The sequence below is a fragment of the Zootoca vivipara genome, chromosome 8 (assembly GCF_963506605.1).
Source record: "Zootoca vivipara chromosome 8, rZooViv1.1, whole genome shotgun sequence".
NCBI lineage: Eukaryota > Metazoa > Chordata > Lepidosauria > Squamata > Lacertidae > Zootoca > Zootoca vivipara.
In genome coordinates, this window is record NC_083283.1 from 16,414,880 (window position 1) to 16,438,007 (window position 23,128).

The window sequence follows — 23,128 nt, forward strand, 5'->3', positions numbered from 1 at the left end:
CTTACAGTCTTCTAGCATGATTTAATATTCCTACAGGGTAGCATACATGATTTTCCCCTCAATCCTTTTTATCCTCATTAGTAACCCTGCAGGCTCAGAGACTGACTGTACCCACCCAGTGAGCTTCATGGCCAAGTGGGTATTTAAAGCCTGGTTTTCCAGGTTCCAGCCCATCACTCTTAACTATTCCTTCCTTTGCCCCCTGCTATTTTTCCCCCTCGCTTGAACAGATGCACTTAAGGCAGCACCAACTTATTCAATAAAAGTGTTATTCCATGCAAGTGTTATCTGAGACATCTGCCTAGGCTTGCCTGGTAAGTGGTAACTGTAATTTGGGGATGAAAGAACAACATGAATTTTGTGTGCGCATGTTTCACAGTGATTAGTAATACAGTATGCACAGATTAATATTCTTAACTATTATTTTGGTCTTTTTCTCTCTTTTTGTATCCTTCCTAGGAAACAATGGTTAATGCACGCAATGGTTAATGAACGTTCTCCTTTTCATCTTTCATAGGTGACTTTAGGTGGGACCTTTATTGGCATTGGACGCAAAACTCCAGATTGCCAGGGGAACACCAAGTATTTCCGCTGCAAGTTCTGCAATTTCACCTACATGGGCAATTCATCGACAGAGCTGGAGCAACACTTCTTGCAGACCCACCCAAACAAGATAAAATCCACCGTTCCTGCCTCTGAATCCAGCAAAGCCTCAGACAGGAACTCGAGCAAATCCAGTCCTACTGTTCGATCATGTGAGGCTGCAGATTTGGGGAAGTGGCAGGACAAGATCACCATAAAAGCAGGAGACGACACTCCAGTTGGTTATTCAGTTCCCATCAAACCTCTCGAGTCCTCAAGACAAAACGGTACGGATGCCTCCAGTTACTACTGGTGCAAATTCTGCAGCTTTAGTTGTGAATCATCCAGCTCGCTGAAACTGTTAGAACATTACAGCAAGCACCATGGGGGGAGCCAGGCAGGGGGCCCTCACCCAGATCGGAATGACAAGCTCTCAAGGGGGTCGGTCATTAATCATAATGACTTAGCCAAAAATTCAGATGGAGAGTTAGCAACCAAGACCGAGAAGGGCTCTAGCGTGGCCAAAAAGAAAGACTTTTCCAGCTCAGGAGTGGAGGACAACATGGTGACAAGCTACAATTGTCAGTTTTGTGATTTTAGATACTCTAAGAGCCATGGCCCAGATGTAATAGTGGTGGGGCCTCTTCTTCATCATTATCAGCAGCTGCACAACATTCACAAGTGTGCCATTAAGCACTGTCAGTTTTGTCCCCGAGGCCTCTGTAGTCCAGAAAAGCACCTTGGAGATATTACTTATCCTTTTGCTTGCAGGAAAAGTAATTGTTCCCACTGTGCTCTCTTGCTCTTGCACTTGTCCCCTGGGATGCCAGGAGGCTCCAGAGTCAAGCACCAGTGTCACCAGTGCTCTTTCTCCACCCCCGATGTAGACGTTCTCCTGCTTCACTATGAAACCACACATGAAGCCCAGGCGACTGAAGTCAAGCAAGAAGCTAATGCCCCGCAAGGGTTGGATGGGCTGCTGAGTGTCAAAGAAAGCAAAGACCACACGTGCACCAAATGTGACTTTGTCACTCAGGTAGAAGAGGAGATTTCTCGACACTACAGGTAAAAGAAAAGTGTGACTCTGCGTGTGCTATTTAGCATTAAGCTTTAAATGTGGGGAGCTCAAGGTTTAAATATGGGAGCTTACCTACACCTAGGGCCCGTTCAGATGCTTATCCAGCTGTTGATCCCTTTCAGACAATTGCGAGCATTCATTCCCTTCCATGTGGAAATAAGGTAACAACTGATGTGAGGGCTTTCTTTGTGTAATTTCTCTCTCCTCCCTTTCGGGTGAGAAGACGCCAAGGAGCTGCAAGCTTGGGAGTGTTTGCACTGCAGGTTAGTTCTCCAGAGCTACTGCCCTCAAATAGGATGGCCAAGGGCAAGTGTAGCCATTGTGGTGCCCTCTAGTGATTGCTGGGTTGCAGCTCCCATCAGCCTCAGCCACTCTGGCCAGTGGTCAGCAATGATGGGAGTTGTAGTCCAACGGCATCTAGAGCAGGGGTCAGCAAACGTTTTCAGCAGGGGGCAGGTCCACTGTCCCTCAGACCTTCTGGGGGGCCGGACTATATTTTGAAAAGAAAAATGAATGAATTCCTATGCCCCACAAATAACCCAGAGATGCATTTTAAATAAAAGGACACATTCTACTCATGTAAAAACACGCTGATTCCCGGACCGTCCGCGGGCCGGATTTAGAAGGCGATTGGGCCGGATCCGGGCCCCGGGCCTTAGTTTGCCTACCCATGATCTAGAGAGCACTACATTGGCTACCTTTGGTGTAGCACAATTTTCATATCAAAAAAGGTCAACTTGTAGAATACTCTAGTTAACCCATAAGTCTATGAAAGTGAAGGAAGCAGCTGTTTTCTTAAAATGTAAGAGCCTCATGGAAGAAGAAAAGCCTCAGAAAGAAATAGAAGAAGCCCCGTGTTCCCCAGATCTGCTACTCCTGATTTACCTTCATCCAGTATAGATCTGGCCAGGCTTTAGGATCCGCTTCAGAGGCCTTGCCGTAAGTCCCATCATCTCAAGCCATTTTGTGAGTAAGCCTGAGAGACTAGATTTGCCCTCCAGGAACATCTGGAGAGCGGCACGTTGTCTACCCCTGTGCTACAGAAAACGAACCTTGGGCATCTTGAGAACACGCTGAATAGGCTTCATGAAATGAAAAAGGAGGGATCTACACTATAATAGAACCATTCAGTTGAGATGAAAGAGGAAAGTACCTGGACATTGCTCAACTGTCAGCTGTATTGACTAGATCTGAGGAGCCCATAAATTAATGGCGCCTGTTGCTCATATGTAACTAACAGCTGTGGCCCACACAAATACAGGCTCCAGCATGTATTTCCCCCTTTCGATGCAGGTAGGGGTGCTGTTAGGATTAACTGGTTAACAATCGTAAACAGCTTTGAAGATGAAAAGTTGTTTCTGTGTCTTAGGTGGTATTATAATTTATTTTTATTAGTGCAGCTCTGGGCCATATTGGGAAACTTGACTACACAGCACTCTGGCCATACTTTGAACGGCCTTAAGTTTAAGATCTTTCAGGTGACTGAGAATACTCTTCTGCAGAGAACGCTTTAGCTGATGTTTTTGTCTGCTTAAATTAAGATGTCCCTTCCCAGGAAAAGATAATAGTTTTTTATTCCCCAAAGTGGATTTTTATATTTAGACCTTTTGGTTATTGGCCTAGTTTTCAAAAGAACCGAGTGTCATATAGTTCCCGTTGACGTCAATGGTACATAATACTGTTGGGGGGAAAATCACACCACTTATTTAGGTGACTAAATATGCTTTTGGGAACCTAAAATTAGGCTCTTGAGCTTCAAAAAATCTTGGCTAGAATTCTACAAACCTTCTGGCACAACAACCCAGCATTTATTCTGTATATATATTTACGTATACTTTACCCAAAAAAACCCCATATGATCTCCTTTTTTAGATGGCTGCTCTGTAATACACACACACACACACACACACACACACACACACACACACACACACACCTTCCATTGTTCTTTCTATTCCTTTTTACTATATTCTTTATTAATTTTTTTTTTTAAGTTTATACCAGATTCTGCAAAATATAATATTTTTCTCTATAGACAAGCTTCTCAGCTTTAAAACTTTGGTTTTAAGATAAAGCTTTAAAAATGTTAAAATGGGTTAAATGTATTATAATCAGTTCACTATTTCATTTTTTATCCTTAATTTGAATAGTATGTCTGTGACAACAGGTTATACCAACAGTGCGTGGACGGAGTCCTGCGTGTGCAACAAGATTTCCATTTCCTCTCTTTCCTTAAATCCCCTCCAGCCCCAGCCCCTCTTCCAAGCTGATTTTGAGGGTTTATGAGAGGGTTGGTAGGGGCGGGAGAGGAAGGGAAGCTTCGTTGCACACACAGAAATCTGTTGCATGAGCAGAGCTGCAGCACTGAATACAGCCCAGGGCATCTGAAAATGGTTCCTTGAGTATAAATCATCAAGGTGCAGGCTGCATTCATACGGAATGCTAAGCCATTGTATAGCCTTATTGTGGCTTGCTTGAACATCCAAACTCACCCTGAGCAAGCAACCATGGTTTAGTTTATTACAACAAACCATGGTTTATTGTCGGCTTATGAATCTTGGTGTATTTTAATAAACATTTGCCATTACATCTGAACCCAGCATTCTGGCTTAATCCTGGATAATTTTGATGCCTTACTCAAAATAGTGTGCCAAACTATAGCAGCATAAAGCAAGAACAGTTAGAAAATGAAACTGCTGCCCTGAGTAGGCAATTCTCTATGGACCTTTTCAGAAGTAGCACTTGTTCATACTACAACTTGGCAACAACCTTCTTTCTCTTCCCAACTACTCCCTCTCAAGCAACCTGCCTAGCTTTGCTACTTCATAATAATAATAATAATAATAATAATAATAATAATAATAATAATAATAGCGTTCCATCTGCATTGTTGCTAACCATGTTTAATGGGAAAAATAACCGGGCCTGGAATCAGTGTTTAAAACAAGGAATTACAAAACCTGATTACCAAGGGATTTTATTCATGTTAACCATGGTTTTCACCAATGCAAACATAAAAAGCTGCATGTGGTTAAAGCAGGCACCCCCAACCTGTGGCCCTCCAGATGTTTTGGCCTACAACTCCCATGATCCCTAGCAAACAGGACCAGTGGTCAGGGATGATGGGAATTGTAGTCCAAAACATCTGGAGGGCCGAAGGTTGGGGGTGCCTGTGTTAAAGCAAGCTTATGGAGGCAGGGGCAATTTGCACAGGAGAGTGGTAGGGAAGGGATGGAGTACCTGAGTCAACAAAATGCTCTGATCACCTAAACATGGCAAGGAAAATCAGGAATTTGATGACTGAACCTGGGACTTGCATCATGTAACAGTATCTTGGTGCAAGTCATATTTTGAGTAAGTTCAATCATGACGGAAAGAAAGCAATGAAGGCACACACAATTTTATCAATACTAAATAGCATATTGAGAAAGTAATTCTCTCGTATTGCTGAACTTGATGTAGATTGTTTACAAAAATCCCAGATGTGGTTCTGATTAAAATCTGGTTTAAATCCTATTTATGCTTTCATCTTTAATATTTAGAAAGTTTTAAAAAGGAGAGTAAAATTTACATAAATGTCCTGCTGCCTTTATCAATTTAGTGGTGTGTGTGTGTAAAAAACACACACCATGCTTTGTTTCTTTCTTCCATATTTCTTAAATTACTGTAAATCCATCAAACTTCTGCGTTTTACCAAATCTCTTTTTTCTCTCCCCACTCAATCAGTAAGGGCCTAAGTATATGACATACCATTTGTTAAATTAACAATTTTTATGAATTTTAAAAACAAATTCTAGGTTTTTGTGTGGGTGATCTGAATTGGCATCCTAATGTTAGGGGGCTTTAGCACTTTGACACCCACTTTGGTCCTGATGTAGGTTACATGGCTATTTTCAACAGAAAGAAATGCCTATTGGTGTGTATCACTGATTCTGTGAGCAGCATTTTGGCCCTAATTTCTATTAAATTTGGGGTGTTAATGTTGAACCAAAGACTGATGTCAATGTACTCTTAGCTGTAACAAATTATTGCGGGTTCTGGTGTTTTCAATTTAGGTGTTTGATTTAAATCAAAATATTTAGGTCACCTACCGATTTTTCTAAGGCTTTCATACATTAAATGAAACCTGTGAAATCTGGTATAATCCATATTGTAAATCTTAACTGACTTGAAAAATGCTTAATCGTCATTGTGCTCTTCACAGAATCCTAGGAACTGTAATGTTGTAGATCTCTGCAAATGGATAACGCTAGCCTCTCACACAATTCATTTTGGGGGGGAATTATTATAATTTTGAAACTAATATGTAGACAAAACCTCACACCAGAAGAATTTGCACTGTCTAATTGGTGTATGAATATCCAACCTTTTTTCCATAAATGTCCTTATTTCATCCTAAGATCAGGGTTAGAGAAAGGGGTAATTTGATGTACCCTTTTTGGGTTGGATGAAACAAGACACAAACCAGGAGCTCGGCAGACACAGCACCAACTTCCTACTTCCTGTATCATTAGGCACCCTCTTTGCAGTAGTAAACCTCTGGCAGTTTAGGGCAATTGGGGTTATTTGCTTTTGGGGTGTGTGTGTGTGCAAACCACTAGACAGCTTTTTCTAAACCAAGGGTAGCCAATGTGGGGTAGTCAAACATGGATTTGATGTAGCCGTTTAGCTATAGACTACAGCAGTGTTTCCCAACCTTGGTTCTCTAGCTGTTTTGGGACTACAATTCCCATCATCCTTGGCCACTGGTCTTGCTAGGTAGGGACGATGGGAGTTGTAGTTCAAAAACAGCTGAAGACCCAACGTTGGGAAACACTGGACTATAGCCCCAGATACCCATTTTTTAAGGATAATGGGAGTTGTCCCAAACACCTAGACTCTACTACGTTAGCTGCTTTGGTCCTTGATTACAACGTTCTAAATATTGAAATCTTATGATCCCAGAGAGCCAATCCAATGTCTTTGCCTGCTACTAAGTTACAGAGGTTGCTGGGCAAATTATTGCTATGGGAAGCTTTCTGTGCATTTCTTCCAGACTCTTCCTTATTGCCTGTCTGCCTATTTCCTTACTTCCAGACCTCCCTTCTAGTAGGTTTCCTGCCTTTGCTGTGCACTTAAAACCCAGGAACTGTGACACTATCTGAGCTTCCTTTCTAGGGTGTGAACTGCATCTTGGCATGCCTCATCTACTTTCAGTTTCACTATCTTAAAAACTCTCTAGTATATTATAATATGCAGGAGGAAAAGGATCAGCTCTTGTTAAAAGGAGGGGTGTGCTCATGAGCCAAATGCAGTTCTTAACAACGACAGTAGGAGCCTAGCCACTGGCTTTAGTTGGACTAGATTTCCTCATTCATTTTTCCAGCAACTAGTGTTGCTATGGCAATAACACATTTCTTACAAGTGTTTGGTCCTGTATAACATAGTCCAGGGCTCCTTTCCTCTACTCTCCCACTCCACTTAATTTGGCCCGGTTTGCTTTATATGTGGCAATTTTTCCTACACAAAAACATGGTGCTTGTGGGTGGGGAGAATTTATGTTTGGGAGAAAGCACATATGTACACACATTCATACGTATTTTGCCATTTTAAGTACGCGGTTTGGGAAAGCTGCTGAAACTGCACTGTATTTGTGGCAAAATTGTATGCATTGTGAATTTACGTGCTTGTTTAGGAACAATATTTATTTCCTTACCCAGATATGATCCTTGCACAGGAACATTGTTGTGTGGCGTACACATCCCTTAGTATTGTTGAACTCCAATACATGAGATGGGTTTCTGCATGTGCATTTTTGGAATAAGGATTTGCTTGCAGATTTGTGCATGCTTTGGTACAGGACAGAGCTTTTTTTGGAGGGGGGGGAACAGTAAATCCATTTTATTACAAATCCTCTCACTCCGGGGTCCTGATCCTGACTGGGAACTCTGTGTGCTACTGTAATGCTAATAAAACAGTATCATGTTAGCTCATAAAACGTGTTCTGTTACTATGGCATACACAGGAAATTGGCAACATATTGTTCCAATGTGGGAACATATGTTTTACATAGTTCAGTAATACAGTACTTTGCATGGTCTGCTTGAATGAAAATAGGCATGTGTGTTATTCTAAGGTATATAAGACACTTATATTGCCTGTACTGGAGATTGCATATTAGGTAATTCCCCTGCTTTCCTAGTTGAAGTTTTATGATTGATCCAAGTTTCTCTCAACCCCCTCCCCTGCCCCACATTTCACAGCACTGTGTAGTACTCTACCACATAATCAGGTCTCTTGCTTTTAAAAAGACAAGTCTCTTAAATAAAAACCTTGATAATTTCCATAAAAGAACAAATATTACCTATTCCGGCGTATAAGACGACCCCCGACTTTTGAGAAGATTTTCCTGGGTTAAAAAGTAGTCTTATATGCAGGAATATACAGTATTTGTTTCCTGCAAAGAGCAATTGCATTTGAATTATTCAGTTTTAGTTCCAATGGCTCACTGTGCTCCAATTTGTTTTTAATGAACTGTATATTGTATATATGCAACATATTACGTGTATATCACAGGTTCACAATATTAAAAAATTCCTTCCAGTACACCTTAGAGACCAACTAAATTTGTCATTGGTATGAGCTTTCATGTGCATGCACAAACCCTGTATTTGCAAAATAAATTGAATCACGATAAAGACAATTATTTTGAAGGATTACAATCAAACCTCGGTTGCCGAACGTAGTCTGTTCTGGAAGACCGTTCAACTTCTGAAACATTTGACAACCAAGGCATGGCTTCTTGTACTCAAGAGGAAGCCGCATTGGACGTTTGGGTTCGAAAAAACGTTCAAAAACTGGAGCATTTACGTCCGGGTTTTTGGCGCTTGGGAGCCGAAACGTACAATAACGGAGGTGTTTGGGAACCGAGGTTTGACTGTTTTCCTGTGGGGTAAAAAATCCAACAAAAATAAGTTTTCATGACATGCATCCAGTTTTTGCCTATGTACACATATGGTAATAGAACAAGGGAGTGTCTATAATTTTGCACAACTCTCATGAGTTCTAACATCCATTTGTTAAAAAATAGAACTATTTTTGGTTTCCACAGCTGACTATTATTTCCATTGCTGATGTGAACACCGTTTTTGTAGCTGCTCCGATAAGACTTCAAACACATTTAATTAAACCAGCAAAGAAACAAGCAAATAACAACAAAATCCCACAACAGGTGTCAGGGCCAGAACAGGTAACTTAAGAACCTAAGAAATGTCTGCTGGATCAATCCAGAAACTCATCTAATCCTGCACTGCTCTCACACTGGCCAACCAGGTTCCCATGGGGAGCCTGAGAACAGCAGCATTTTCACCATTTGTGATTCCCAGGAAATGGTATTTAGAATTATACTGTCTCAGACAGTGAAGGTAGAATATGGTGCACATGTTCTCTGTGACAATGGAGGTGGAGCGCACCCGTAGCAATTAATTTAGTACCAGTCTAAAACTGAACATAGAGCATGGAGATAGGAGTGTCTGTATGGCTGGGAGTGAGTGGGAAACGAGTTGCAAGGGGACATTGGGATGCTAGGTTTATAAATTAGAGACTCAGGGGTCAGCAAACTTTTCAGCAGGGGGACGGTCCACTGTCCCCCAGACCTTATTTCCTACGCTCCACAAATAATCTAGAGGTGCATTTTAAATAAAAGCACACACACTGCTCATGTAAAAAACACCAGGCAGGCCCCACAAAACCCCCAGAGATGCATTTTAAATAAAAGCACACATTCTACTCGTGTAAAAACATGCTGATTCCTGGACCGTCCGTGGGCCGGATTTAGAAGGCGATTGGGACGGATCCGGCCCCTGGGCCTTAGTTTGCCAACCCATGAATTAGACCCCGCAAGCTTCTGCCATATGTGGCTTCTGCTGTCACTACATTGCCTTCTGATGTCTCTCTCAATCAGTATGTTCTGAGCACAAATTATTATAAATCTATACCACTAAATGTTGGGGCACCCAACATTTCTTCATATGCCGTGTTTTTAACTCTTCATCTAAAAAAAGAACCTTGGTATTGAGATTTCGGGAAGTGGCAGAGATGGACTGAAATAATATAATCCCTATAGGGGTAGCTATGCTAGCATGCGGCTACAACAGTTTTGTGGCACCTTAAAGACTTAAAAAAACTTCTGTCATAAACCAGGGTAGTTTATATGTTTTTGGTTCCCAGCTTCCAATGATTCCTGACCATTGCCCATACATACTGAGGCTGGCGGGGATTGTAGGCTATAATAAAGCATGCAACACATGGGCGACACGCAATAATTTCAAAGTAAATTTATACATTAAAATACAAAACTATATGCAAAAGCCACTGAGACTACCAACTACCAAAACAAGAAACAAAAAACAACTTTCGATATCTGATTCTGATAACTTTTTTCAAATTTTTGAGTTAGTCTTAATGTCTACTTCAGTTATATTTTATAATATTAAACTCGCTCTTTTCCTTCAAATCAGTTCATAAAGATGCCGACAGACGTAAGTTTGATGTTATCAAAAAATACCGGTAGAATTGTAGATAGATGTTGTAGAAGCTGTGGGTGAAGATGTAGGCAGACAGGGTGCCGGCGTTTTCAACCTGTTTCGCCCTGGCTATTCGCCCCCAACGGGGCCCTTTGGTCGGGGTTAGCAGATAGCTCACTCCCACAATGGTTTCTGGGTTTCTTCAGTGGTTCTCAAATCTTGGATGCATATTAATATTCAATTTCATGAAAAATACTGTTTCTTGGCTTAAGCTTAAACACTTGACACGCTTAGCAAAGTTAACTCTGTTTGGGTCTTGGGGATTGTAGACTAGCAATATTTGGAGGGGGCGATGTTGACTACCTCTGGTCTAAGCTTTTGTACTTTAGTCCATTAAAGCTTTTTTCCCAAATAAATGTAGGCTAGTCTTTCAGGTGCCACAAGACTAACACAGGGTAGTAGAGACTAATTTGGTTCTCCTCAATTTGCAGCAGTTTTAAATAAAGTGTTGAATTTTTATTATTATTCTACAGTACGTTCTAAATACAGATAGTTTCTTTTCAAAGCTTGTATTACCTGTTGTGCTCTGGTCCATGGGTTCATGAGGAGTTGGACACGACTAAATGACTAAACAATGTTACCTGTTGTAATTTTTCCTGTTTATCAATAGAAATTTACTTCACACATTATTATTATTATTATTATTATTATTATTATTACTATTACTATTATTTCAAGACTTTAGCCTTGGCCCTCACATTGCTGGATCCTATCCCAGTGCCTTTGTGTACAGTGCAAATATCTGTGGGGAGTGGGACTTTGCACATGGAGACTTCCGTGAGAATTGGAACCCTGGCCATTTGTGCTTCCAGATCACTTGGATTGTAATTCACACACTTAATTCAATACACTTGAAGGCCACTCCCTACAGATGTTTGCAGTGTGTGGGGAGACACCTGGAAAGCAACATGTGACATTGAGGGCATTCTCGCTCTTGCATTTTGTCAGTACAGGACCAATAGTGCCTGCATAGGATTAGGGAAGGAGATAGAAAAGAGAAATAGAGTGAAGAACAGACCTAGAACAGAATAACGGTAGATATATAATGAAAGATAGAATGAAGATAAATAATGAAGAGTAAATACGATTTGGCATGTTGGGTTTAAAGGTTGGACCTAGTGCTGGAATGGTTAAAAGCTACTGGAACAGGAAATATTTGTTTCTATGCATTTTTGGTTTCTTTGGGGAAATAAATGGATGTAGGTTATGCAATATTAATTTTGCTTTCATTTCTCTTATCAGGAGAGTCCATAACTGTTACAAATGTCGTCAGTGCAGCTTCACAGCTGTTGATACTCAAACCCTACTGGAGCACTTCAACACTGTGCACTGCCAAGAGGTGGACATCACCACAGCCAATGGGGAAGATAGCCATGGGGTGGCTGCTGCTCTCAAGGAAGAGCCCAAAATTGACCTAAAGGTCTATAGCCTGATCAGTGCAGACCCCAAACTGGGAGAGCCTGTCTCTGAAAGTATAGTGAAGAGGGAAAAGCTGGACGAGAAGGAAGTACTGAAGGAGAAATGTTGGCCTGATGGGTCCAGTGACGATCATCGTGGTGCAACTTGGAGAGGAGTGGACATTTTGAGGGGGAGCCCTTCCTTTACCCAAACAAGCTTGGGCCTTCTGACCACAGTGTCTGTGGGCCAAGAGCAGCCAAAGCCCTTAAGGGATAGTCCAAACGTAGAAGCTGCCCATCTTGCACGGCCTGTTTATGGCTTGCCTGTTGAGACCAAGGGGTTCCTGCAAGGGGTGCCCCAAGGAAGCGGAGAGAAAGCTGGACCACTCCCTCAGCCATATCCTGGATCTGGTGATAACAAGGCGAAGGATGAATCTCAGTCCCTCCTACGGGTAGGAAATTCTATTTTTATTTTTGTCTGTGCATATTTATGGTTCGTTTATTCCGAGCTGATTCTCAGCAATCAAGCACACATTACCGATGTTGGTACTTGAAGCAATTCAGACTTACATGAGTAGATTGTAAAGGAATCGTTTTAAGAGCATTTGTACAACGCTACACGTGCTAGTTGCAGTAGTAGTAAGTGATCTTTGTTTGCCTTTGCCATTAAATTTGGTTGTACTGAGTTAATCATTCCTGCTGATTTTGCAAGGTGATGTTACATTTGGAAAAGAAAAGCACAGAACCCCAGAAGGCTGCACATCTGTTGCACTAAAGCATCTAATCACCTTCTAAATTTTAAGGTGGTTTGACAGTACACAGTTAAGCAAACCGTCACTGGATCAAATAGCTGAAAACGTGAAACCTGAGTCAAATAATATTAAAAAGTAGGTCTGAGATTTTATTTTATTTTATTAAAAGGTACAACACATGGTGTAATTAAATATAACATTTGGCGCTTGTTTGGTTGTGTGGGAAACTAGGAATTGAGGAGGTGAAACCTTTGTACTCCGTACTGCATAAGCATCTTTGTTGAATCCTCAGAAACAAACCTATGCCTATTGCAGGCCTACCTGTGTGTGTGTATGAAGCTGTGGGCTCCTATAAATTTAATGTGTTTTATAACATATTACCTTCCTGCCAGTGTTATATTGGAAGAAGGGCAGTGGCTCAGGGGTGCCAGGGAACCTTATGCTTTCATAAGGTTTCAGTCCAATCCCCTACGTCTCCACGTGAAGCTGGGGAGACCTCTTTCTGAAACCCCGGAGAGCCATTGCCAGTCGGTGTAGACAGCACTGAACTATATAGATTAATAGCCCAAGTCTGAATAACGCAACTTCCTATGTTTCTAAGAACTCATAAACAGTCACATAGCCAGGCTTAATATTACAGTGGTACCTCGGTTTATGAACACAATTGGTTCCGGAAGTCTGTTCATAAACTGAAGCGAACTTTCCCATCGAAAGTAATGGAAAGTGGATTAATCTGTTCCAGACGGTCGGTCCGCGGAGTACTTCAACTGAAGCGTTCATAAACTGAAGCGAACTTTCCCATTGAAAATAATGGAAAGTGGATTAATCTGTTCCAGACGGTCGGTCCGCGGAGTACTCAACCTGAAGCGTACTTAACCCAAAGCATGGGTGTAATTGGTTCTGGAAGTCTGTTCATAAGCTGAAGCATTCATAAACTGAAGCTTTCCCATTGAAAGTAATGGAAAGTGAATTAATCCGTTCCAGATGGGTCTGCGGTGTTCGTAAACCGAAAATTCATAAACTGAGGTGTTCATAAACCGAGGTTCCACTGTGCCCATTTTTGGATCTAATGAAGTTCCTTATTTCATGGTATGCTCAATACTGAGTTCAGCAATGACCCAGAAGCTAAAAGGTTAAAGCCCTGGGCTTTTTTTTTAAAAAAAAGTTACATGTACCACAGTTTTTTTACAGGTCAACTTTAGATGACGCAGATATTCTTTCCCCCATTGCCACCATCCACGGTTTTTTGCTGTAGCGTTGCCAGGAAGTAGGCATTACAGATCTGGCTCAAAATGATCCCAAATTGGAGATACCAAGAACTGATTGCCTAATGAATGAGTCCAGTCAACATTATTCAGTGTGATTCGGCACTGAAAGTGTAGTTCAGTTTTCTCCAGTGAAGTATGGAGTGGTTCTAATCTTTGCTTACCTGTTGGGCTTGCTCTATGTGTATGGAACGCTCACATCACAAAGTCCAACCTCAACATATTTCATTTGGGTTTATTTGGGAAACATACCGAAGGAGAGCTTTGTTCAGAGAAAAAGAAGCATTTGAGAGAGCTAACTGAGAATAGCTGACCTATTTTCTCTCGAAAGAAAAACAAAACAAAAATAAGGGTTCTGTTGTTAGAGCAGCTAGCCCTTCAATCTAAATTGAAAATATTCAGAATAAACTGAGCCATGCCAATTATGCAGTATGTTTTATTAATTCTTAGCACGCACCAGGGCCGGCCCACCCATGAGGCAAGGTGAGGCAACCTCAGGGGGCATGATCTACAGGGGCAGAGATACCAATGTATTCTCCCTTTGTTCATAATGTACATCTTCACTAACCCGTTCTTCCCTGCAGGGGAGGGGGTGCCATTCTGTGGTATTGGGACAGCCCTGCTACTCAATAATATTGCAATATTGTGGAGAGGGTTGTAGCATTCTTGCATATTTTGATATGGATTGGAGTGGTATAAAATATTATATTTGGCAAGTGAGCAAGGAGGAAAGGGGATTTTTTTTGCCTTAGGTGTCAAAATAATTTGACCAGCCATAGGTACTATGTACCTTGACTTGAAGAAGGTTGCCAATGGCAGCTCTGCGTCAGGCTGCAAAAAGTATTGTGCTGGCCTTGGGAAGCAGCAGGAGGTCTTTAAATAAAATATCTTCGGCTAGCAAACCTCTTCAGTTTTACAAGATTAGATTTCAAATAAATTCAGTACTAGTACGAACGAGAACATTGCATGTTGAGGAGCAAAGCTTCTTCCTTGCAGAAAAGCCTGATGTTCGCTATTCTGGGGTGCGGGCAAACATTTGGGGAGTTTCAAATAAACAAATCTATCTTTTTGCATGTTGATTGCTTGTTTGTTTAAAGTATCTAAATGAAGTTGGTAACCATGTAATTATTGGACAGGGTGTGGGAATAAGAGACATAGCTTTTTGTTTTACCTTTAGATATCAAAGAATTCTAAAGATGGGCAAAGCAGAAACACATGAACATTTTAGCAGGTGCTATAAATACACCAAAGAAAGTCAAAAAGCAGATCCATGTCAAAATAGGAACCAAATCCTTGATTTTATTGCCTTCTCTGCAGAGCAGTGCATCTCCCAGCTATGGGGTTGTCTAGCAGTTAAGTGAGCATTTGTGTGCAGATACACCAGTGTGCAATTGACCTGTGGCATTTTCGCTGCTAGAGCTGAGGCTAATGTTTTGGAGGGATGGACACATTGGAACAGCATTCATCTTTAGTTAGGAAATTCAGCAAACGGGGAGTTTGGGAAGGCTTATTCTTCTTCCTTTCCAGCTATAGGAAAACCCCGCAGCTAGATGCAGGTAGGTAGATAAATAAATATACACAATTTATTCATGTTACTATTCATCAGCATACACAGGGACATGAATTCTGCTATTACTTTTGGTAAATGAATTCTTCATGCGGCAGGCTTGTGCGTTTGTTTTTGTGTGGTGATCAACATCTAGAGCCAATTTTTTAATGCTGGTTTGTACAAAGTTGTGTCCAACCATAAGGTTCAGAAACATGTTTCTGCTTCATATCTTAGACTACAAAAATGAGGCAGGGGGATTACAGGCATTTGTTTGGTATGGCATAACACCTAGGGGTGGGCAATGGCATTAGTTATCTTAATTGATTTTAACATGCAAATATTTTCTTATTTCAACTGAAACCATGGTTTCAAATCCTGCTTGGTGATCAATCCTTAACTAGGGATTGAAAAAACAATAATTTACCATGTCAAAGGAGAACCATTTATAGTTTGGCATATCAGTGCTTTTTTCTTTAAAAAATGTTTAGGGGTACTCTCATTTTGACCCCAGAAAATCAACATTTTATAGTTCAGATTGGGAAAAATAAATACAGTAAATGGACAAAAGTACAAAATGTTTAGGGGTATGTGTACCCCTGCTCCCTCCAGAAAAAAAAAGCACTGGGCATTGTGCCAATGTAGAGATTTTTCGAGATTTTCAACTGTGTAGAAAGTGAACATATACCAGAAAGTTGTTGTAGAATATTGGGTAGAATGAATTCATTTTAGTTAGTATTTTCCCCACTGTTTCCCTAGGATGTTTTTTTACATTTTAGAAAACCAAGCACAAAAATATCTTCCAGCGCACTACAATGTCGATATTTCTATCCCTTTCTTCTTTCGCCTGGCTGCAATTTATCTTTTAAAGGTTTGTTGATACAGGATGAGTCTATTGATATGCAAAAATGTTCTTTTGAGTGGTAGAGGAAGCTTTGGCTGCTGTTTTAGTAGCGACTGAGTGAAGCAACCTTGTTTACTGCTTTGAGAACTCTTTTTTTTCCCTGGGCAAGCATGCTAAATTGATTTCAAATAAAGCAAGTTGCCTGGTTAATTATATTTAGTATTTTATATAATGCTTTTTCTCAGTGCTCAAAGTATTTTAACATATGGGGCATATCCAACTGAGTTGTACTCAAGAGTAGACCAGTTGAAATCAATGGACTCATTGATTTCAGTGGGTCTACTCTGAGTTTGGTTAACATAAATCATCTCAGTTATACAAAGAAGCTGTAAAGTAGGTTGGCTTTATTATTCCCATATTGCATATGTGGGAAGAAGGGTTGAGGCTGAAAAGTGGTTGTCTGCATCAGGTAATGATCGTATCGGGGACTCCTTAGCTCATTTTTTAAACCAGTACATTATGCAAACGCATACCTCTGGGTTCTGGGGTAGCTCTTTCCCTGCACAATAGTGGCATAGGTAGCTGTAGGGTGGCTGAGGGGGAGGCAGTGGGCAGACGCAAGCCCCACACTGTCATTTCAGGCAGTGCAAAACCTGTAGAAACCTGAGCCACCGCATTACTCCCAGGAGAGATGTGGCTCTGGCACACTGCAGGCCCCATGGTAAGTGCCACCGCCCGTGGTGTGGCGCCCAGTGCCCCCCCCGCTATGCCTCTGCTTCACGCAGTGGTACTGGAGGAAACTATGGAATTGCAAACTTGTCTCCTTGCCATTCAGCAGGATACATGATGGAGGGGGCCAGTATTTGGCTCAAATTATTTGCGGCTAATTTTTAAGAAGGCAGTATACAGCTGGGGGTCTGTGTTAAAAAAAAGAGTAGCAAAGGATGAGTTTGATGGGTTATTTATTGGAACCTCTAAGAGAGGCAGCATATTCTTTTCATACTCGCCCAATTCACCTTCCATGCAATAGCAAGCTTTGAATGAGTGTGAAGTTGTGATACGAGAAAAAGCTTTGCTCCCAGGCTCTTGCCTTAGCTGAAGTGAGAACAGCAGTAGCTCCCACCACACCAGAATTCCCATAACAACATAGGGCAAATGCATGAACGACTGCAGTTTGTGCAGACTGGAAGTATATTAATAAAGCATTTGAAATAATGACCTGTAGGAAACCACTGGCACAAGAAAAAGTCAATCTAATAGAGTTCTAACTTACTGTATTCGATCTGATTTTTTTTTTGGGGGGGGAGGCGAAGTTGCAGTTTAAGGATAATTTATTATTCGCTATCTTCTTACCCTATGCAATACCTTTCTCCAGTCTTGCTTCACATCCTCCCTGAATGTTTTTGCCAGGATGGAATGTGTCCTTGAACTCTTGCTTCCCTGGACTGAGGATAGAAAGAAATATGTGTAGAAACTAGGCTAATGTGCAAAGGTAAAATTTATATTCATTGCTATGTCCGCTTTTGGCTCGTGTCCCTCCCTCATAGCTTTGTGTTGCCCACAAAGGGTATGTGTGTCCTTTAGGCTTTTTTAAAAAAAGGTTCCCTGCCTCTGGCTTGTATAAAGGAATATGGATACAGTAAACAGAAAATACATCTTCTTTGACGTCCCATTGATTGTGAATGGGAAACTTTTAAGAAGGCAGTTCACACTTCGAAATCAGTAGGAAAGAGACTTCAGTCCTATGCACACTTAGCTAGGGGTACACCCAATGAACACTTCGACGTTATTTCTGACTTTTGGAAACCAATAGAATTAAGAAGCATTTTAACGAATTCCCCAATTTTGTGCGTATTATTTCTGCGCTAGCTTTTGGTTTCTCAGAAAGATCTCGCACAATGCAACCCAGGCCTCACTATCCTCAAAATCATAGCTGTTGAAAGGAGGAACATCTGAAATAGTTTCCCTTTAGCTGCATTTCATTTTCCCCTCATTTCCTTTGACTCTGTTAGGGATCTTTCAGGAAGTATTTATAGTCAAGGCTATTCCTTGCCATACGGGTTCTCTAATTAACTGAAGGAAACTCAGCGGGTGCCGTGTCTTACTAATGCACATAGCTATGTTGGGTCAAAGCACTGCCGAACTCCTTTGGCTTTGTTAGAAGCACCTGTTTCCACAATTCAGTGTTTGGGGATGGGGAGAACTTAACTTCTAAGTATAAACTGCATCCGGGGGGGGGGGAGAGAGAACAACCACCCTAAAATAATCGCCGAACCAGGAAAGTGTTAAAGAAACTGATTGGAAACATTTGGTGTCAAATGCTAGATGGATGACAAACACACACCCCCCAAATTTAAAAAGAAAAGGGGGCAAACCGTGCTGTTGAATGGCCAAAACTTGAAAATCCTGTTATGTTTTAAACTACTTTAGACAGAACTTCAAAACTCTCGGGTTGAATTTGCGTGCAAGTGGAGAACTTTGACTGAGTAATCAAAGTTCATCAGAAAGCAACATTTAAAATGTTAAGCCAGCCCATCTAAGTGGATGTACGTATCTGCATTGTGTGGATCAAGCTCAGGCATTATCAGCTAGGGAGGTAACCTCATCCATCCTCTGGATATTTACTCAGCCACAGCTAGGTATGTTTCCAGAAGAAACACATAGAAATGTATTGGGTGGTAAAATCATTATTCAGGCGTTGTGATATAATAATATAGTGTCTGGATGTTACATAAAAAAACCTTAAGGACAAAGAGAATCAGTTTGCAGAGCAAAGAAGTTTGAACCCTCCTATCTTGGGGTGGTGGTGGACATGAGCAGTAGTGTATACCAGGCACGTCCAACAGGTAGATGGTGATGTACCGGTAGATCACTGGACATCTGTGGTAGATCACTGGTAGATCGCTGGCTCCCCCCAAAGAAGCTCAACAATTTTGGCTCCCCTAAAGAAAAGCTCAACACTTTTGCCCTGCACCCTCCAAAATGTGGCTTTCCTCCCCCCTAAAAAGCTCAACAACTTTGACCTGACCCCCCCCCAAAACAGGGCTTTCCTTCCTAAAAAAAACCTCAACAACCTTGACCTGAACCTCCGGGGGGGGGGGGGGGTAGATCACTGCCAGTTTTTAACTCTGTGAGTAGATCGCAGTCTCTTGGGAGTTGGCCACCCCTGGTGTATACCAAAGTTGCTAGGGGTTGGGAACAAATAAGATTCTGCTGAGAACATCATTTTGAATGCTTACTCAAAATTAGCTGGATAAATTGAGTTGTTGCAGAGCCAATTAGAAAAGTCTTTAAACATGCCCTTTTTGATAAGAAAGCCTGGTGATGTGGGAAGTGTGCCTCATATGCGTTATGCTGCAATATCACAGCATTTTGTTGCCTTTCCTGAACCTGCTTCTATAAATGTAAGAAACCAATACTGGTTTAGAAAATCATTACCCTTGTGTTCCATTTCTGTTCTCTAGGCACTTTACACTTCCAAAGCAATGTGTTACAGTAGTTATGTCTTACTTTCTACCTTTTCTTGTTTGTTGCCAGGAGAAGAGAAACAACCAACCCATTAACTTTTCTTTAACCCAGCCTTCCCTAACCTGGCACCTTCTAGATATTTCAAACTAAAATTCCCATCATCCCTCACATTTGACCATGCTAGCTGGAACTGATGGGAGTTTCAGTCCAAAACATATGGAGGGCACCAGGTTGGGGAATGGTAGTTTAGCCTATACATTCCAGCCACTTTGCACACATTCTGCTGTGGCCAAAATACCACCCTGAATATGTCAAGTTTGATTGCATTATATTGATATTTCTTCATAAAAAAATCTTAAAACATGCTTTCTGGTGAGAGGGAACTTTTAGTTTAGAAGACACAAACTTTGTGGAAATAGATTCTGATTAATGTGTTGTTTTCAAGAGCCCACAAATTTATATTGTGTGAGAAAATTCCATTTTTATTAAAATTAAAAATGGAGCAGTCATATGTTCAGATGAGAAGTTTGGTTACTTAAAACTAATTTTAGTTAGGTGGGCTGCAAATCTCTGCTGTTGCTGTTCCTGCAAATAGCATCTGATCACAGCTGTTTGGGAGCAAAAAAAACCCAAACACCCAACAAACCCTATCATGACTCATTTGCGCTATATTTGCAGGGAGTGAGGAAACTATCACACAGAAAAGGAAATTAAAAATAACACTACAACTTTATATGCATGTGTGTTTGTGTGTGCACGTGTGTGGAGTTTATCATTTGTTTAAGAGACTTGTGAGGGCTTAAGTAGATCACGTGGTGCTTCCCCAACTTCTCACCCTATAAATTATTATAAGAAAAATTCAGATCTGACAAAGTGGTCTTTGGCTCATGCAAGCTTATCCCATAATAAACACCTTAGTATTTAAGGTGCCACTGGACATTTACAGTGGAACCTTGGTTTTCGAGTGTCTCAAAAGCTGAACAATTCGGAACCCGAACAGCAAAAACCCGGGAGTAATTGCTTCCGTTTTCGAACGTGCCTCGGAAGTCGACTGGCTTTTTTCTCCATTTTTTCAATGGGTCGATCCTCAGTTTTCAAATGTTTTGGAAGTCGAATGGTGTTCCAAATTACGTCCGAAAACCGAGGTTCCACTGTACTTGTCTGTTTAGTCTCTGTTCAGTTGAACGACCTCCACATTTTTTTTTTTTTTTACGAAGGAGCCTTGAAGTTACGTTGAATCTTTGAGCTTGCTTTAAAGTTGCAGCAAATCACATGCAAACCCCTTCAGACTTAATCATAATAATAACAACAATAAAAAGGCATATTTGCTGCAGCTTGGGCACTTCAAAGCTATCACCTCTCCCGTCTGTACATGACTAAAAGGCTTCAAGGCAGATAGTACAAGGGGGAAAACAATGAAATCAAAGACAGTCTTAATATACAACTATTATAGGCTGTATAAGACATTTGAAGAATATCTCAAAATATTTATAGGTTCTTCTGATGCATGTACATTACCAGCTGCCTTTCATGTTTGTGGTCTAAGGCTCTTGAAATACATCTCGGGGGCAGGGGGAGAGGAGAAAGTTGTATTTCCTGTATGCTGTTTATGTGTGTTTACCGTATGGCTTATCCATCTAGAGCAGGGTTTCCCAAACTTGGATCTCCAGCTGTTTTGGGACTACAACTCCCACAATCCTGAGCAAGCAGGACCAGTGGTCAGGGATGATGGGAATCGTAGTCCAAAAACAGCTGGAGACCAATGTTTGGGAAACACTTGAACTATAGAGCAGGGGTCAGCAAACTTTTTCCACTGTCCCTCAGACCTTGTGGGGGGGGGGACTATATTTTGAAGGGGGTGGGGAAATGAACGAATTCCTATGCCCCACAAATAACCCAGAGATGCATTTTAAATACAGGTGAAACTCGGAAAATTTGAATATTGCCAAAAAGTGCATTTATTTCAGTAATGCAACTTAAAAGGTGAAACCAATATATGAGATAGATGCATGACATGCAAAGCAAGATATGTCAAGCCTTAATTTGTTGTAATTGTAATTATTTGTCGTTAGGCGGGTCAATTATAAATGGAATGCAATTAATGAAATGCAATTGCGATGTTTATTTTTGTAACTATTTGTTTTATTACTGTGGAATTTCCAAAAGAAAGCATTTGTAAATAATAATAATAATAATAATAATAATAATAATAAGTTGCATTACTGAAATAATTGCACTTTTTGATGATATTCTAATTTTCCGAGTTTCACCTGTAAAATTACACATTCTACTGATGTAAAAACACGCTGGTTCCCCCGGGCCTTAGTTTGCCTACCCATGGTCTAGAGCAGGCATCCCCAAACTTTGGCCCTCCAGATGTTTTGGACTACAACTCCCATAATCCCTGAGCACCGATCCTGTTAGCTAGGGATCATGGGAGTTGTAGGCCAAAACATCTGGAGGGCCGCAGTTTGGGGATGCCTGGTCTAGAGAGCCAGCATGGCACAGTGATTAGTGTGTCAAACTTATTTATTAGCAGACCAGGTTCAAATCGCTACTCAGCCATGAAGTTCACTGACCTTGGGCCAGTCATTGTCTCACAGCCTAACCTACCTTGCAGGGTTGTTGTGAGGACAAAATTGGAAACAGGTACCTCAGAATTCCCCCATGCCAGTATTTGGGTATATCCTGGTAGCCGCTGACTCTTGGTGAGATAATGAACCTCCGACAACTCATCTCGCTGTAATGTGTTACTTGACGCAGTGCTTCTAATGTACTCAGTTAAAGTACTTAGATTTAAGCCAATTTAATCTATTTGGAATTCAATTGGGCTAAAACGTCTGAAACTAATAATTTCAATTTCATAGGGATGTAGATTGAGCCATAAAGTCTTTCATGTCACATGGTTCACTGGCATACAAATTAGCATAGATCCCTCCAACCCTTCATGATAAAGGTTTTTACTTAACAAGCAAACACACACACACACACACACACACACACACACACACACACACACACACACAACATTGTACACGTCACACTTTACATCTGGAGCTTAATGTCAGCTAAAATGTGGGAGACTTCTGCTTCTTCTAAGTGACTTGGCATTTGCTTGGTGTGTGTGTGTGTGTGTGTGTGTGTGTGTGTGTGTGTGTGTGTGTGTGTGTTTATTAGCTGCAAAGAACCAAAATGGAAGGGGAGGGGTTATTCTTAATTAAAATTCTAAACTCCATTCCTCCCCTTTTCTCATCAGGCACTGATCAGAGATATTAGTCAAATGTTTTATAGACTCGACCGTAATGGTTTTAAAAGCAAAAGAGCATGTGTTGGACCTACTGATTTTTCCGTAACGGAAAACTATGTTAGGCTTTGCAGAAGTTTTAAATTTGGGCTTATTGTGAAATCCTTTGATGCCTTCAAGGACTGAAAACTTAACCGCCCCTTCATCAGTTTGGCTTTGCCTCCCCAAAGCTGCCTCAGATGCTGTAGAATTGGGGAGAGGGGTCTCCAAAATGGCTGTGCATGGCAACTTTCAGATTTGGTGTTTATGCATAGGTATACTTTTCATAGAATCATAGAGTTGGAAGAGACCACAAGGGCCATCCAGTCCAACCCCCTGCCAAGCAGGA

At 41.1% G+C, this 23,128-nt stretch overlaps 1 protein-coding gene across 10 annotated transcripts in view; it reads left to right on the forward strand.

Moving 5' to 3' along the window:
- Positions 1-23,128, forward strand: part of TRPS1 (transcriptional repressor GATA binding 1) — a 233,369-nt gene that overhangs the window by 82,951 nt on the left and 127,290 nt on the right. For 9 of the 10 annotated variants that reach the window (XM_035125582.2, XM_035125587.2, XM_035125588.2 and 6 more), the window contains 2 exons: positions 518-1,647; positions 11,467-12,073. In XM_035125582.2, coding sequence (XP_034981473.1) covers positions 518-1,647; positions 11,467-12,073 — 1,737 coding nt within the window. The remainder of the gene's footprint in view (positions 1-517; positions 1,648-11,466; positions 12,074-23,128) is intronic. The other variant, XM_060277657.1, reaches the window with a different exon arrangement.